This window comes from Gastrolobium bilobum, unplaced genomic scaffold, assembly GCF_033153095.1.
Source record: "Gastrolobium bilobum isolate Gb01-03AN ecotype WA unplaced genomic scaffold, APGP_CSIRO_Gbil_v1 utg13952, whole genome shotgun sequence".
Taxonomy (NCBI): Eukaryota; Viridiplantae; Streptophyta; class Magnoliopsida; order Fabales; family Fabaceae; genus Gastrolobium; species Gastrolobium bilobum.
In genome coordinates, this window is record NW_026898355.1 from 317,752 (window position 1) to 333,637 (window position 15,886).

Below are 15,886 nucleotides of genomic sequence, written 5' to 3' on the forward strand. Positions count from 1 at the left end.
ATTTCGCTACACTGTGTAGCGAATTATTTGCAAACATAATTCGCTGCACCGTGTAGCGAATTATGCCGCGTGGCATTCCGGGAATTTTTACTGTTCGCGTGATAGTCTGGTAAATAATTTGGTGAAGCGTGGCAAAATGGTCACTCTCCCGTATTTCTATTCAAAATCTAAAAATGAATTTGATTTCATTTCATTTTACCTATAATTACATATATAATCAAAGTCATAAAGTTTAAGTAATTTCTTCTTCTGTTTTTTAATTCTTTATTTAATATTTATTTATGTAACTTTAATTAGATGTTTATCTATCTATATATATATACATAAAGTTTTGATATAATTTAATTATTAACATTACCATAATTTTTTTAAAAATATATATATTATAAGGTATACGGTCGTTCAATTTGATTATCAAATCTATCCGATTATATATAAAAGGTGGCCCCTCTCACCTAATTGGTTTTAGCCTAGTCTAAAGTCTACCTACCCCAATTCACAGTGCCATATTGCTAAGCCATTTCCTCACAAATTCTATCTTGTTTCCCAAATGCAAGGTCAAGGAGTGCGTCTTGCCCTTCCTTAGCCAAAATCGTTTATTTTTCGTCATTTTTGCTTTTGTCCTCACTACTTAATGTGTGTGTATGCTTATCCTAGTGAATAGTGATGGAGTCTTCTTTTAAAATGATATTTTCTTTGAAAATTTTGATAGAAAGATTTCTATTTTCATTGTCTAGCTCGATCGATTAATTAAATAATTAATAAATTGATGAAGAAATTAAAAAATAATATATTCTCTTTAAAAATAACCAATATAAAATATAAACTTAAATTTTCTAGTTTCGTAATTAGTAAATTATTTATAGATACTACACTAAATTAACATTAAAGCTTACATATCCTAATCTTATTAAAATGAGACAATCTTTATTTTTTATTTTTTTCTGAACTTTAATGTACCGAGAAAAAAAAATCACCAATTCGAATAAATAAAACTAAGATGAAATCAATTCAATTTGAGTTTACAGTTTAAGTTGAATTTCACATTCGATTAATTTATAAATACTGCACAACTTTAAAAAGTCAGTGTATATATCCAAAGCCAGGCAGAGGATAAAGCTTGATTGGACGAAACCCTTTCATTCTAATAATTTATATTCTCCATTACTGAGAAGAGCATAGAACTCAGGTTCGAATTGCACCAACATATTTCAACAACAAATAATTGTTCTAGTAAAAATAGAAGAACAAAAGTTATTTAGACTTACTACATGTATTAGACATATCTTTGTAAATGAAGCAAGCAAAATAGTCTTGAGCTTTTTGGACCATATATTCTAGCAAAGCGAAACATTTTTCACATTATCTTTCAAATTTGTTTGTCATCGCATAGATTTAAAATTTGTTTGTCCTAGCAAAGCGAAAGAAAGTGACATATTTATCAAATTCCACCCTTTTTAAATAGGTAAAATCATTTGTGAAAGATAGAACACACAAACATGAACCACTCAACCAAGAAACAAACAAACACATTTACATTTGTGAAGCACAAGGAAAGATTTAAGGCCAGAGCTGTGTTATCTATCTATGACCCTGTAGCCCAAAGCAAGGCCACAATTCATGCACGAACATTATCCCTTTGGTTAAATATAGTGACTTCAATAATCTATTTTTCAGTGGCTATGCTACTGCCATTGTGTTCCCAAACTGTGCCACTGCCACATAAAATACACTTTTTCATTGGAACAAAAACTCACTCTCTTGTCAGACACGTATAACTTTGTAAACTACTTTGTTGTTTCCCACTGAGCACTTCAATCACGCGAAGGTGGTCGCTTGACTCGATTGCAAGGGAGTCCACAACACAACACACCAATTCCATAGGTAACATTTCTCAACTACACTCGATCTACACAACACTACCCACTTGCATCAAAAAGCTAAAAATCGAATCTTTTGCCTCTTGTGTCAACTGGGTATGTGTTTCTGGGAGGATACTTGTTTCCCTTCTCTTTTTTTTGTGACCTTTTCGTTACAAGCTTGAAGGGTATTTTCAGGAATCTAGAATGGATTGGCAACTCTGTCACGATTTGACTCTGATTTTCTTGGTTGTATCATGTATCGTTGTTTACTTTGGCTTTCTTGTTTCTTTTTGATCGTGCAACTTTCCTATACTTTGTATCATCATTTTCAATTGTGAGTGCGCATAATTTTGCGTTCTTATTGGTCTGGTTTAATTGTGTCGTTTCTATTGTCTTGCAAATTTGTTGATGATGCATATGTTCCACCATTCGGAATATACTAAGTTCCTTAAAGTGCTACGAGTCTACCGCATATGATCTTTGATTAAGTTATGATTAAGAAAGAGTAGTCTAATTATGGGGTTTTGCGTTTTCATTAGTGAGCTTGAAATCTGTTATTGAAAAATCAATAAGACTGCAGTGGCATCCCTACGTACCTAAATTAAAACATTTCTCTTGTGGTTGAATACGGTAGTTTTATGCTGCTTTGTGTCATGATTCATGACTGGACGGTTCTCATTTTTTCTTTTCCCTCTTTGAATTACTCTGGTTGGCAGCTGGTTTAATTTTTTGGTAGCTTTTGGATTTTTCTTATTCAGTGACATCTGCCAGAAGTTTTCTGCTTCACCATGCCACCGAAGCCCTTAGACTATGTGTCAATAAATGAAAATGTGAAGAAGGCTCAATATGCTGTTAGAGGTGAATTATACCTTCGAGCTTCTGAGCTTCAGAAGGAGGGCAAAAAGGTAGAATATAATTCCTTTTCCAGGTTATATGCAGAAATTTATATTTGTTTGACTTGCACCCTTAGGTTGGAGGATTAAATTGGAACTGATCATTAAATTCCTTTCTTTGAATTTGTCTTTTACTATTATAGAGTCAGGGTTTTCAGATGATGTATGCAAGCTATAAAGTAACTTGAAGCCTGCTATTGCAAATTGTTCATAGATTCTCATATGTTTTACAAGGACCCATAAGTGCTCACCCTGTTGAACAAGTTGTAGTTGGAATCCTAAACCTGTATAACATGACCATTATGGTAATGGTAGTATGTTACTATATGTTTTCCATTTTTCAAACTTCATAGTAAGCATTTCTTAATACCCAGTTCTTGTTCCAAATGGCTTAAATGACTTGTTGAAAAAATAAAAATTCAAATTTTTTTACTTGGAAAGCATTTTCATTGAAGTAAATTAGTTTGTGTGTGGAACTCTTTAGCTGCTTGAAATTAAACCCGTTTATATTTGTATTGTTTTCAACTTGCATCTCCTGAGAGTTGATTTGCATAAAAGAGTGAGTATCAATGCCTATACTTGTTTAAATGTAGTCTTATTTATACATACTGTCAGCTTAATCTTCCTTATAGCTGTGTTGTTCAAAAGAATATATTTGTATTCATGTCATCATCTCAATATTTGTGCTCCTGCTCATTGTCATGTTACACTTACTCATTTTCAATTGTTGGCAGATTATATTCACTAATGTCGGCAACCCACAAGCTTTGGGACAGAAACCACTGACCTTCCCTCGCCAGGTTCAGCATAACTATCATATTTCTACTTTTCCTGGATGTCCCTTGTAATTTATATAATGTTAATACAGCTAAACATACTCCTTGTCTAATTAAATTGTTGGAGTATTAAACTATTTTATTTGTTGATTCTGCTAACCTATGGGAATTTTTTCTATTGTAGGTTGTTGCTTTGTGCCAGGCTCCATTCCTACTCGATGATCCTAATGTTGGACTGCTATTCCCTGCTGATGCAATTGCAAGAGCTAAACACTATCTCTCATTGACCTCGGGTGGTTTAGGTATTCATATGTCAACTATATTCATTGTTTTAAAACATGGTAGAGTTTTCCATATTTTATTCCTCTTTTAAAGTATCACTTTGCGTCTGTGATGTCTGTCACCTGAATTAACTAGCAATGCTAGTAAGTCTAATAATTTAAGCAATAACGACCATGTTATATACTGCATTATATTTTTTCAGTTATATGCTGCCCATGTTAAAATTTAATATGACACAGATAAGAGTTGCTTGGAGGGTTAGTCTTGGCAAAACTGTGAGGTTAGCCTTGCAAGTTGCAACCTACACAAGGGTTCTGACTGTGGGAATAGCTTCTCCGCTTGCAAAGGACAAGATTGCATACACCAGGCCCTTCCAAAACCCCACAGTGGTTTGAGGCTGGGAGCCTCATTCAATGGCATCCCTTTACAGTTATCAGTCGGTTCATGTTTAGTGTGAAAAACAAGCTTTTTCTAAATTCTTAGAAAACATGGAAAATAATAAAAATTAGTTTATGAAAAATAAAAAATTGTGTACTGAACAAAAATTCTGTGTGTTTCTCTCTTATTAAAATTATTCTCTGAAAAATTAGACAATTTTCATTAACTGAGCAGACTAGTCAAGGTTTTGGTATTTCTAGTTTGAATTTTGGATTATTGATGCAATGCCAGAATATGACCATAAATTTTAACGTTGCGTTTATGTCTGTTTGCTGATTTTTTCCATTAATTATCCTTTGTTTTTGTTGCCTAAGGATCTCAGATCGAGTTTTAGTTAATCAAAGAAGAAATTGCTGCAAGAAGATGGTTGCACTGACAGGACATTAGGGAATAGTTTAGTTGAGCAAGTTTTTACATATAATTAGTGGTCATCCACTCATAACCTATCACATGAAAATGCACCTGGAATTGAAGACTTAATTGCTAATACAACAACAGCACAAGCAAAACAAAAGCTCTTCCATTGCCTCTCTAGGACCTTTTAGTTGTGGGATTTCTTTTGCTTAGCACTAAGAACTTCAAATTTTTTAGGCCTAGCACCATTCTTCTTAGCTTGTAAATATTTCTTGCATTTTACCATCTAAAAATTTCATCTTACTATCACTATTGCACCGTTGGTTGTTTACCAATTCTTCTCCTTATAATAGATTTAGGAGTTAAGATTTTTCTTTGATCTGAGAATCTCCACTAATGAACTGCAACTAATGGTATACTTGTAGGTGCTTATAGTGACTCCCGAGGCCTTCCAGGAGTGAGGAAGGAAGTGGCAGAGTACATACTCAGGCGTGATGGTTATCCAAGGTATTTATGCTCCATAGAGTCCCATTCCTTTTCCTACTTTAAATTGTAAACACCTTTCCTTTAAAGGGCTCTTAAGCTTAGTTTCCATTTTTTAGGCAAAGGTGTTAATTGCTTCTTGCTCCATTTACAGTGATCCAGAGCTCATATATCTCACTGATGGTGCCAGCAAGGCTGTGATGCAGATCTTAAATACTATCATCAGAGGTCAAGGAGATGGGGTAATATATTCTCATTTTTCATAGTTCTTCGTTTTCTATGCTCAAAGTGCCATTTCAAATAATTTCCCAACACTTCTTGTTGCCAGATTTTGGTTCCAGTGCCACAATACCCACTCTACTCAGCAACAATTGCTCTTCTTGGTGGTACTCTTGTGCCATACTACCTTGAAGAGACGGCAAATTGGGGTCTTGATATTAAAGATCTTCGTCAATCAATTGCACAGGCTCGCTATAAAGGAATAACTGTATGTGTTTTATCTTCATAAGTGTTATTTTTCGACTGTTTCTAGATTAAAATTATAAACCGAGATGCTTAAATGTTTTGAAGACACTGAATCAATGTGTGGATAGCATGAATCTTCTCATCAACATCAACATCATATTTATCTCAAACTAGTTGGGGTCGGTAGCATGAATCTTCTCATATTGAAACCAATTGTTTTTTATACTTTTCTTCCTGTTTCTTCTTAAGGTGACTAGCAGAAATGACTTGGCTGGTTGCTTTGTGCGACAGACCAGGAAAAAAGAAACAAAAGTAGTATATGGTTGATTGATAGACAATCTTCCCAAATATAATTTTAAAAAAATCTTGGCTGTTTCTTGGAACGTATTTCTGCCAGTGATGAAATCATCTAACAATGAATTATTATTGTTATTGTTATTTTATTTTTTTGTAAGTAACGCTGAATTATTTTTGCTATTCTGAAATTCAAATTTTAAAACTAAATATCCTTCTAATAAGTTATTTTCATTTGTCAAACTATCGTCTTATTCATTTGTGTAATGCCTTGTTTAATAAAGGAAGCAAGAATATTTCTTATGAATTGAAATTTGATCAGGTTAAAGCAATGGTGATCATAAATCCTGGAAACCCTACTGGTCAGTGCCTTAGTGAAGCTAATCTAAGAGATATTTTGCGATTTTGTTATGAAGAAAATTTAGTCTTGCTTGGAGATGAAGTTTACCAGCAGAATATATATCAGGATGAACGACCCTTCCTTAGTTCTAAAAAGGTATGCTTTGTTGTGCTGCTAATCTGATCTGATGTTTTGACTAGGTTGTTTACATGAGTTGATGCTATATATTACTTTACATGAAAAGGTTTTGATGGACTTGGGGCCACCCATAAGCAAGGAACTCCAGCTTGTTTGTTTTCACTCAGTGTCAAAAGGGTTTTTTGGTGAATGTGGACAGCGGGGCGGATATTTTGAAATGACCAACATTCCTCCAGAGGTTTGTCTTTTCATAACTTGTGTTACCTGAATTTTGTTAGTTTCAAGCTGGATTTCTTGCAACGTTTCGAATATGTAAAAATTGAAGTACAGATTTATTGCGCCTAATTCCTGTTATGTTCTTCAAATCATTTAGAGATTCATGTCAAAACATGGAGTGGTGGAAAAGTTGTTGAACATTGATAAGAACCTTGAGATGCACCACCCCAAAAGCTAGCTCAAAGGGTGGGAGTGCCCAAGGCCTTATAAACCCCACATTAGTTGCCCATACAACCAATGTGAGACTCCAAGTCCCATACCTTGCAAATGGGTCCCTAACAAACATTAACGAGGAATACAAAAAAAATACATCAATATCAAGATGTCATTAACTGTAATGCTCCCAAATTTTACATTATTATATGTTAACCAATGTTGTCGGTACTTGGTGCCACATGTAATGTAATGAGCTGAATTATTTTGCTGTGGTAAAATAGTTTTTTTGCACTCATTACCTCTTGTATAGATGTAGGACCTTCTGACTTACAGGTAAGGTGTTCAAATGCGTTTGGCCTTCAATTTTTGCTGTAGCTGCACTACTGAACTGTTCTTTGATTTTCATTTTCTTTTGCAGACAGTTGATGAGATCTATAAGGTTGCATCAATATCACTTAGTCCAAATGTTCCAGCACAAATATTTGTGAGTTGGAGCTGAATGTTTTTCTCTCAGATATTTTAATTCAGAAATATTTGTTCAAAGTATAATTTTAGTGAGTACTGTTCTCTTTCCCCTCCCCCTTTTCCTCATCCTTTCCCCCATTTTTTACCTTGTTCTACAGATGGGACTTATGGTCAATCCACTCAAACCTGGAGATATTTCGTATGACCAATATTTTAGGGAAAGGTAATCAGCTAAGACTAATGTGCTAAATTTCAAAATTTTCGTCCAGTTAATCATGAGAAATTCTGCATTTCTCCCATTGCTTCCGAAATGTCTGAAGTCATGAGAAAAAGGTGGCTCTTTATCTAGTGAATTGACAATTATCTATAATATTCAGCAAAGGAATAATTGAATCACTGAGGAGAAGAGCAAGGATAATGACTGATGGATTCAACAGTTGCAGAAATGTTGTTTGTAATTTTACAGAAGGTATAAACGATAGTGTTCCAAAAGAATTTGATGTGTTTTCGTGTTTCATCTTCAATATGTGATTGTCTTGTGCCTGGTAAATCAGTAGTGATTCCTGGAGTTTTTTTCAGGAGCCATGTATTCATTCCCTCAAATAAGATTGCCACCAAGAGCTATAGAGGCTGCTAAACAGGCTGGAAAGGTCCCAGATGTTTTCTACTGTCTCAAGCTTTTGGAAGCCACTGGCATATCCACTGTTCCTGGTTCAGGATTTGGACAGAAAGAAGGGTACATACTTATCCATTTATTTTCTCATGTTCATCCCTCATTTATAATTTGTATCCCTTCTTCTATGCCATTATTTAAAGTGAGTCACATGCCTACTCTTATGGCTGTGTCATGCAATGAGAATGTGATTTACTAGGTCAAATAAGAATTATTTGTCCACCATCCATGCAGTAACTCTGGATGTATAGAACTTGATAATATACTTTTGAACTATACCTTCAAGAACTACAACATATATGATGAAAAAAATAAGTATTCCACTGTTTTTCTTTTCCTACTTTCTAATGCTTTTTTATGTCAAACTTTTGCAATAGGGTCTTCCATTTGAGGACAACAATTTTACCACTTGAGGAAGACATGCCTGCTATCATGGATAGTTTCAAAAAGTTCAATGATGAGTTCATGGAGCAATACGAAGACCATAGAGGTTATTCAAGGTTGTAAGATAATCGTCATAGAAGTTACATTATGCTCATGCGCTTCTGTAAGCAGTTCAATCCATCCCTTCTAAAACACAACCTCCGTTATACGAGGCTTCTACTTGTCCTCCATTGGAGATAATTCTTAAACCTTATATTTTCTTATATATCATCTCTAAAACTGACAATCTTTCATGTATTTTTAATCTCTCTCTCACCTTTATTATGTTGTGGCATGGCCAAGAATCGTCTTGAATATGATAGTTCTCTTTATATCCTGTGTTTTAGAAGTTCAAAGAAAAGGTTCAACATAGATAGGTGTTACAAGATACCCCCTTGTGACCTATAACCGATACATTTTTATTCAAAAGAGGGTGAGTTTCTTTTGAAATCGAAATTGCAAAATACTTCATCTTCCAAAAAAGAAGAATTAAAATGTCGAGGACATTTTTTTTTAATAATATACAGAGCTTGAAATTGCATTTTTCTATAGTTATTGTTAATTTCAATGTTATAAAACCCGGCTTGGTTATTGACCCGGTCGAGGTACTGGATCACTGGTTCAACCGCATGACCCGGTAAGTATATATAAATCTACAATTTATATTAAAAAAATTATAAATATACTTAAATACTTGTAAAAAAATATTCCAATTTCAAATATTTTAATATAGAAATAATAAATTACACATCATTGTCCAACAAAAGATCAATCAAACATATAATATTTATGATACTAGTGTTTCAGGTTCACTAAATGACATCTCTAACTATAAATCAAATCAAAATTTTCTGCATATTGCATAATCAAGATAATATTAGTGTTGTAGGTATATAATCTATGTAAGTTAATAAGTTACAAATCACTCAAATATTTCAAAAGAAAACAAATCATTTGTGTTTGAGAGTAAAAAAAAAGAAGACATTAATTTATGAAAATAAATTAGTTTTTTTTTTATAGACCGGACTGGGTCACCGGTTGAATTGACTGGGTCACCGGTTTTTACGAAAACTGGCCGGGTCGCACCGGTTCTGTAACATGGCCGATTCAATATGAAAATCGGACTGATTATATGACCGGTTCACCAATTTTCGGATCGACTCGGCCAGGTCGGTCCGATTTTATAACATTGGTTAATTGATTGATGATTTCAAATACTTAAAAGATTCCTCAATAACGTCATCTCTCTCTCTCTCTTCTTATTTTTCATTATTTATTATTAAATATTTTTGGGTTTCCTTTTCAAGTATGGTTTGTCTTTAGTAATTAGAAGGATAAGAATGCATGATTGAGTGAGTGGAATTGTAACAAAATGAAAATTTTGGAATTGTAATCAGTTTGTGCTTGTGTTTAGTGTAATAAATATGTGAAAAAGAAAAAACAAGAAATAAAATTATTAATTTTACTCTTTGTCATATATCTTTTCTTTAAAATTCTACTTATACTTGTCTTTAATTTTTTTTTTACTTCTTATTTTTGGTACTCATCTTCAAGTATTTCGCACATGGTGCATTCGTGAAGCTCGTTGGGTCTGTAAAAAAGAGGTTCTACCATTAGAATTATAAGTTCCTTGATGCACACAAAATTTGGAATTCGAATATTTTAAAGTGAAGTTAAATGAAAAAATGAAGAATTATAAATATTAGAAAATTAAGGAAATAGATTTTAATAACTACATAATTTGTTATAAATGTATGTATTTTATCATACTTTTAATTTTTCACTTTAAAAGTAGCTAAACCCAAAATTTGGTATTGGAAAAACACAAGGCATGTATTATACTACTATTTGAATCAAGAACATTCTTATAGCTATTCAGTACCAAAAAATTCCATATTTCCTTTAAGCATTCTAAGTGTAGCAACCCATGATAGATAGAGTACCGTGCGTTGTGGGGTTTAATCACTGATAAATCATTCAAATGATGCTGTTTAAGGACTGTATTAAGAAATATGGATTCGTACACTGGTTTTGGAATATGCTCGATGGCATCAGCTATTGGTTTGGTGCCAAGTCCAATGTCGTTTTTGGTTTTGTTATTATAATTGTTGTCCTCGTCGTCTTATTTTGTGCTTGCTTCCGTGCCCTAGCTTGGACATTGTTAAATTCAAGTATCAAAGAATAGATAGCTATGATTGCATCAAGAAGTTGCAAAAATGTGTTGGAATCTGTTTTTATTTTTATTTTTGTTTCTTTTGAAATTGGACTAAAATCCTTGCGTTTTCTTATTTCAAATTGTGAGGATATTTGTTCATATTTTAATCCAGATGGTGTTTGGGATAAAAAGCCCTTCCTTTCACAAGTTGTAAAGCTATGGGAATCAAGATGTAAAGATATTAAGATATGGAATATAGGACATTTAAAAGTAACTTTGATGCTTACAGCTGTTGCGGTTTGTTTTTACTCCTTTCCAACCCATATCGTTTGATTTTTACATAAAATTCATTAGTTTGTTCATTATTTTTAATGAATGTCTAAAATAGACTCAAAAGTCTTTTGCTTGTTTGTAATTGTTGGAAAGCAAGAAAAGAAAATAAGGGGCTGTTTGGTAGAAGGATTTTGTTAGGATTCTTGGAAAATTGAAAATGGTAATCTTATTTATCTACGTTTGGTACAAGTTTTTTAAAATAAATCTGAGAATCTGATTTTCCCGTGATTTTATTTTGTGTGTAATTTTTTTTGAAAAAATCATCCAGGAATACTATTCAAGAGGTGGTATTTTATGATTTTTATGAAAAGGAAAAATTTAATAGAACTATATATAGTATCAAGCAAATTAACTCAATATTTTCAGGAATATGTTAGTCTACCAAATAACTTTTTGATAACATTTTCAGAAAATTTATTTTCTCATCATATTTTTAGAAATCGTGATTCTCAGATAAAAAAACTTTTTCTTCTCTACCAAACACCCCTGGAGAATGAAAAAGAGTGATTATGCAATGACCACATATCTATGATCTATCCATAATAAGGCTGCAAATCTGTTACCAAGCACTCTGATATTCTGGATAATAAAAATTTATATATTTTTTACTTAATTAATTTAAATTTATAGACTGTTGAATTGTCGGTCAAATCCAGTTTTGACAGGTAGCACACTGATTAAAACCTCTGCAGATATTAAGAATCTTGACTCGACGACACAAAGTATTTCGGAATTGTTTGATGTATATATCAAATCGCGATAAATGGCCGCCTCGCTTCCGCTAATTTTTTATTATTATTATTTTTATATTGCAGGTATATATCAAACTCTTAGGGATTACAATATATCGAATATTAATGTATCGAAGGAGGGAGACATCATCTCTTAAATTTTAAATTTTTTATTCACTCATACTTTGAGTTTATATATAAGAATCAAGAAAAATAATTATCTCATGTTAACATGAGATAAACAAATCCCAAGAATCAAAACCAAGAGAGAGAATTACATTAAGTCTAATTTGTAAATAAAATCTTAAATTGTCGCATATTAAAGATTTTTATTTTAAATTTAAACTAAATAAACATAATACATGAATATCTATGTTTTATTTCAATTATTTCTGGTTCACCTTAAAGAAAATAATTATAGAAAATATTTTTTAATTGGGATAATATTTGAATATTAATTTTATAAAAATATGAGAATAACTTGGTTAAAGACAAAAAAAAAAAAAAAAAAAACTTAACCCTTACCTTAATTTTCTTTACAACTTGTATATGTATATACTTCAACAATGAAAAAATTATTTTCCTATCGACCTTCTATCTTTTATTGATTTAATATTTTTCTTGGTGAAAAATAAATTTATTTTCTATACATATATAAAAGTATTGTATGAAAATTGTGTGAGTCTATATAAGAAAAGAGAGAGAATGTATCCAAAAAAAAGAATGAAAAAAGAATAAAAAAATATGGATCACACACACTTTTAACTTTTATAAATGTATAAAAAATAAATTTATAAATTTATCTTCTATGACATGAAAAATATTACTCTTATCTTTTATGTGTCATTTTCACTGTGTAAAAGACGAAGTTTTGAAAAATCATATTAATTAGTCACGTCAATCAATTACATCAACTGTGTTAAGGTCTTAAGGGTGTTGTCAACAAAATCAGCTATTTCGTTAGCAGAATACTAGTATCGTGCCAGGAATTGCTTTCATACCACTATCTATTGTCATTGTTAAGGCGTTGAAAATGATATCACTAAAAAAAAATAAAACTCAAAACTCCCTTTATAATTTCAACTACTAGCATAAATATTTTTATAGTAAAATAATTATATTTGCACAAATTTTATACTTATATATATATATATATATCTATCATAGATCATCAAGTAAATTATTAAATGTCATCTTGATTCCAATAATGAAGGTGAATTGTTTGCACAAATTTTTGAATGGTCCAAATTATTTAACTATAGAATCTTTTGAGAGTTTTGTTAATATAAATCAACTAAGAGGCGCATGTATGAGATAAACTAGATATCTAGAGAGGTCCTTCTAATGAAGGTGATGTTGTTCTCGGTCATGTACATGGCGGAGAGAGAGGGTGTCTGATAGCCTGTATCGAGAGCTTAAACACATAGAAAGTGAGGGTGAACGAGCAATAGATGAATGAACGAAAGGTTCACTCCAATAATAATGCTCAACATGTGCTACATATATAGCTGGTTAGAAAATATTGTGTAAATGTATTGTTTTGTAGTGGAAAGTGAATATTATTGAGCTGATTGTCCCAATAATCCTGTCTAGTAAAGTAGTAAAGTAGTAAAGTCGTCTGATCATAAAATGAAACAATATTCTTTTCCCCTACAATTTTATGCTTTAAAAAAAATCGTGGAGCTTACATCAATTAATGTCTTTAATAGTGGAGTTTGAAAATGAAATGCTGAGAGCAAATGCGACCATATTATAAGTGACAAATCATAATGGAGACGCAGAAACATCAATCGCTAATACAAGAGTTTGATTGCATACGGAAATTCTTTGAAAAACGTTTGATTTCATTTTCAAAATAAAAGCCATGAATTCAAAAAAAGAGACCCGCGATTAAATGAAAAATAAAAGGTGTTTTATTTAACAAAAAGGAGGAGCATAGAAAGAATAACATGATAATATTACGAGAAAATATACTCTTATGTTATAGGAGAGTGTTTTTATCTTCTACACATACATTGATTATAGGAAAATATACTCTCATGTCATAGGAGAGTGTTTTTATCTTCTACACATACATTGATTTCTGTTTTACTTTTTCTTTTTTTTTCTTTTTTTATAAATGAGTGATCCCAAACATAATTATCTCTATAACACAAGAGAGATCGCATAAAATCAATAAAGCGCTAATATTATTGGTGATCCCGAAACCCTGAATTCTGGCTCTAAAGCCCATTTATTCTCTCTTATGTCCTGCCCTATGTTCAGCTATTGTCACGGGCACCCACATTTCCCTTTCTCTTATTTTCTGTCTCTCAGAAGTCTTATTTAATGGTCTGGCTTATGTCACCCCCTTCCTCGCTCGGGGGTTCTCTTTTATCTCTCCTCTTGGTTTAGTAGATGATATTTAATAAGAAAATTATTACAAATATCTAATTATTATAATTATAGGAAAGAAAAATAAAAATTAACTAAGAAATACAATATATATAGTATTAAAAAACACAATATATATATATATGTATGTAATTAATACAAATATAATGTAATTTTTAATTGTATTATACTATTATAAATAGTTTAATATAAAAAATTTCTAACTTAATTTATGCATAAAATTAATAACTTTATAATTTATGTGAATTTGTTATAGGGCATTATACTTCTCTTGCCACAGGAAATATCACTTTTCCTGTTGCAAGCACAATTTTTTACGTGGAGTCCATTTGTAGTTAAAAAAAACATTTCTACTATTGCGTGTATGCAAAAAGAGGGTGAGTCTCTAGAAACACGTGGAACTTAACGCCCTTTGTTATATCATAATTTACATAATTGTAATAATACAATGACTATAAATATGTGTGGTTATTTAATAATAATATCATATTTGTTGTTATAGTACAAAAATTATTCATATGAGTTAATAATGAGATCAAAATATAAGAAATAGTTAAGTGTTTATTAAAAAAATGAAAAGAGAAATTTTACAATTCATGATAGTTAAATTTCAAGTCATAAATTTAAAATTACATAATAGCTAAAAGTTGATGTCTAAAGAATAACACTACACGTAGCATTTCATGTCTATATAATGTTTATTATGAGTTCACTTTTTCTGCAGTTACTTCAGATAAGTTATCTACAGTAAGCTCAATACGACGTTGTTTTGGGGCAGAAATCATGGTATCTTTGCCATTTCAATTTATTTTAGCGTTATAATAGTCTTTGTATTTATAATTTTTTAAGATTTCAATACCAAAACGATGTCATTTTGAAAAAAATGTAGATAACTTATCTGCAGTAAATGCAGAAATATTTTTCCCTTTAATTAATGGGGAATGAGTTTATCCTGTTGTAGGATAAATCATTCCCCTCTTATACTCAAATCGAATATCTCGTTCTCTCCTCCATCTTTTTTTTTTCAAAGCCAATGGAAGTGTTTGCGATCTGGATTGGATCGATTTTGAAGCAAAAATAATCTGTTTTAGTACTTTCAGTTTGATTATTTAATCATCCATTCGGTTTGGATTTTGTAAAATCCGATCCAATCTAATTTTATTCGGTTTGAATTAGATCAGTTTTTAATTTTTCGAAAAACTTAAAATTTCAATCATACAAATCACTAGTTATATCAAAATAAAGTCATTCAAAGTTATAAATTAGCGAAAAATTCAAGTCTTCAAACTAAAATAAGTTTTAAAACTCATTAAGAGTTAAAACTCCGGATTAGTCTCATAGCCGGCTCAAAGAGTTGAAGCTCGTGGGGATACCGGAGGGAGCCAACTCGTCTCAAAGAGATAATTAGGGTTGGGTAACTCAAAAAAAGAAGAGTTAAAATAGATTAATAAATAATAAAAATATATAATTTTTATCAATTAAATCAAAAATCGATCCAATCCAATTAAAATAAATAAGCTATTTTTTTTAAATTTTTGATTATTTAATTATTGATTTTTCAATTCGATCACCAAAATTTAAATCGCTTTAAATCAAGGGAAAATATACTCTTATGTTGTAGGAGAGAATTTTTCTCTCATACACATACATCAATTTCTGTGTTACTTTTTTTTTTTCATAATAAGTGAATCTCACACATAATTATTTCTATTGCATAAGAAAATTCTCTCCTATTGTATGAGATTAATAAAACCGTTAAATCAATTAATGAACACGTCAAGTAAATCTCAGATGCTGTGCAGCATGACACAACGATGTCTCCTGTCAAGTAACTTGTATTCTCCTTAATTAAAACTCAACATTTTATTCTCTACGCACTTCCATTATGAATCTGCGAAGTACATGCGTCTTAGTACAATGCACCAAGTATTTTACACGCGCACCAAATGTCCTAC

The 15,886-nt window shown here is 31.4% G+C and overlaps 1 protein-coding gene across 3 annotated transcripts; it reads left to right on the forward strand.

Moving 5' to 3' along the window:
* Window positions 1-1,718: 1,718 nt before the first annotated feature.
* Window positions 1,719-8,576, forward strand: LOC133315170 (glutamate--glyoxylate aminotransferase 2). Of its 3 annotated transcripts, none has more exons than XM_061516738.1 (14): window positions 1,719-1,884; window positions 2,579-2,767; window positions 3,490-3,555; window positions 3,716-3,833; window positions 5,031-5,112; window positions 5,243-5,330; window positions 5,417-5,575; window positions 6,170-6,343; window positions 6,432-6,563; window positions 7,176-7,241; window positions 7,381-7,445; window positions 7,600-7,691; window positions 7,802-7,958; window positions 8,273-8,576. In XM_061516738.1, the coding sequence occupies exons 2-14, from the start codon at window positions 2,651-2,653 to the stop codon at window positions 8,400-8,402; spliced, it is 1,446 nt and encodes a 481-aa protein (XP_061372722.1). In that variant the 5' UTR covers window positions 1,719-1,884; window positions 2,579-2,650; the 3' UTR covers window positions 8,403-8,576. The 3 variants fall into 3 exon arrangements, with proteins under 3 accessions (XP_061372722.1, XP_061372723.1, XP_061372721.1); XM_061516739.1 differs by having other exon boundaries at window positions 2,599-2,767; XM_061516737.1 differs by having other exon boundaries at window positions 1,720-1,884; window positions 2,621-2,767.
* The last annotated feature ends 7,310 nt before the right edge of the window (window positions 8,577-15,886 follow it).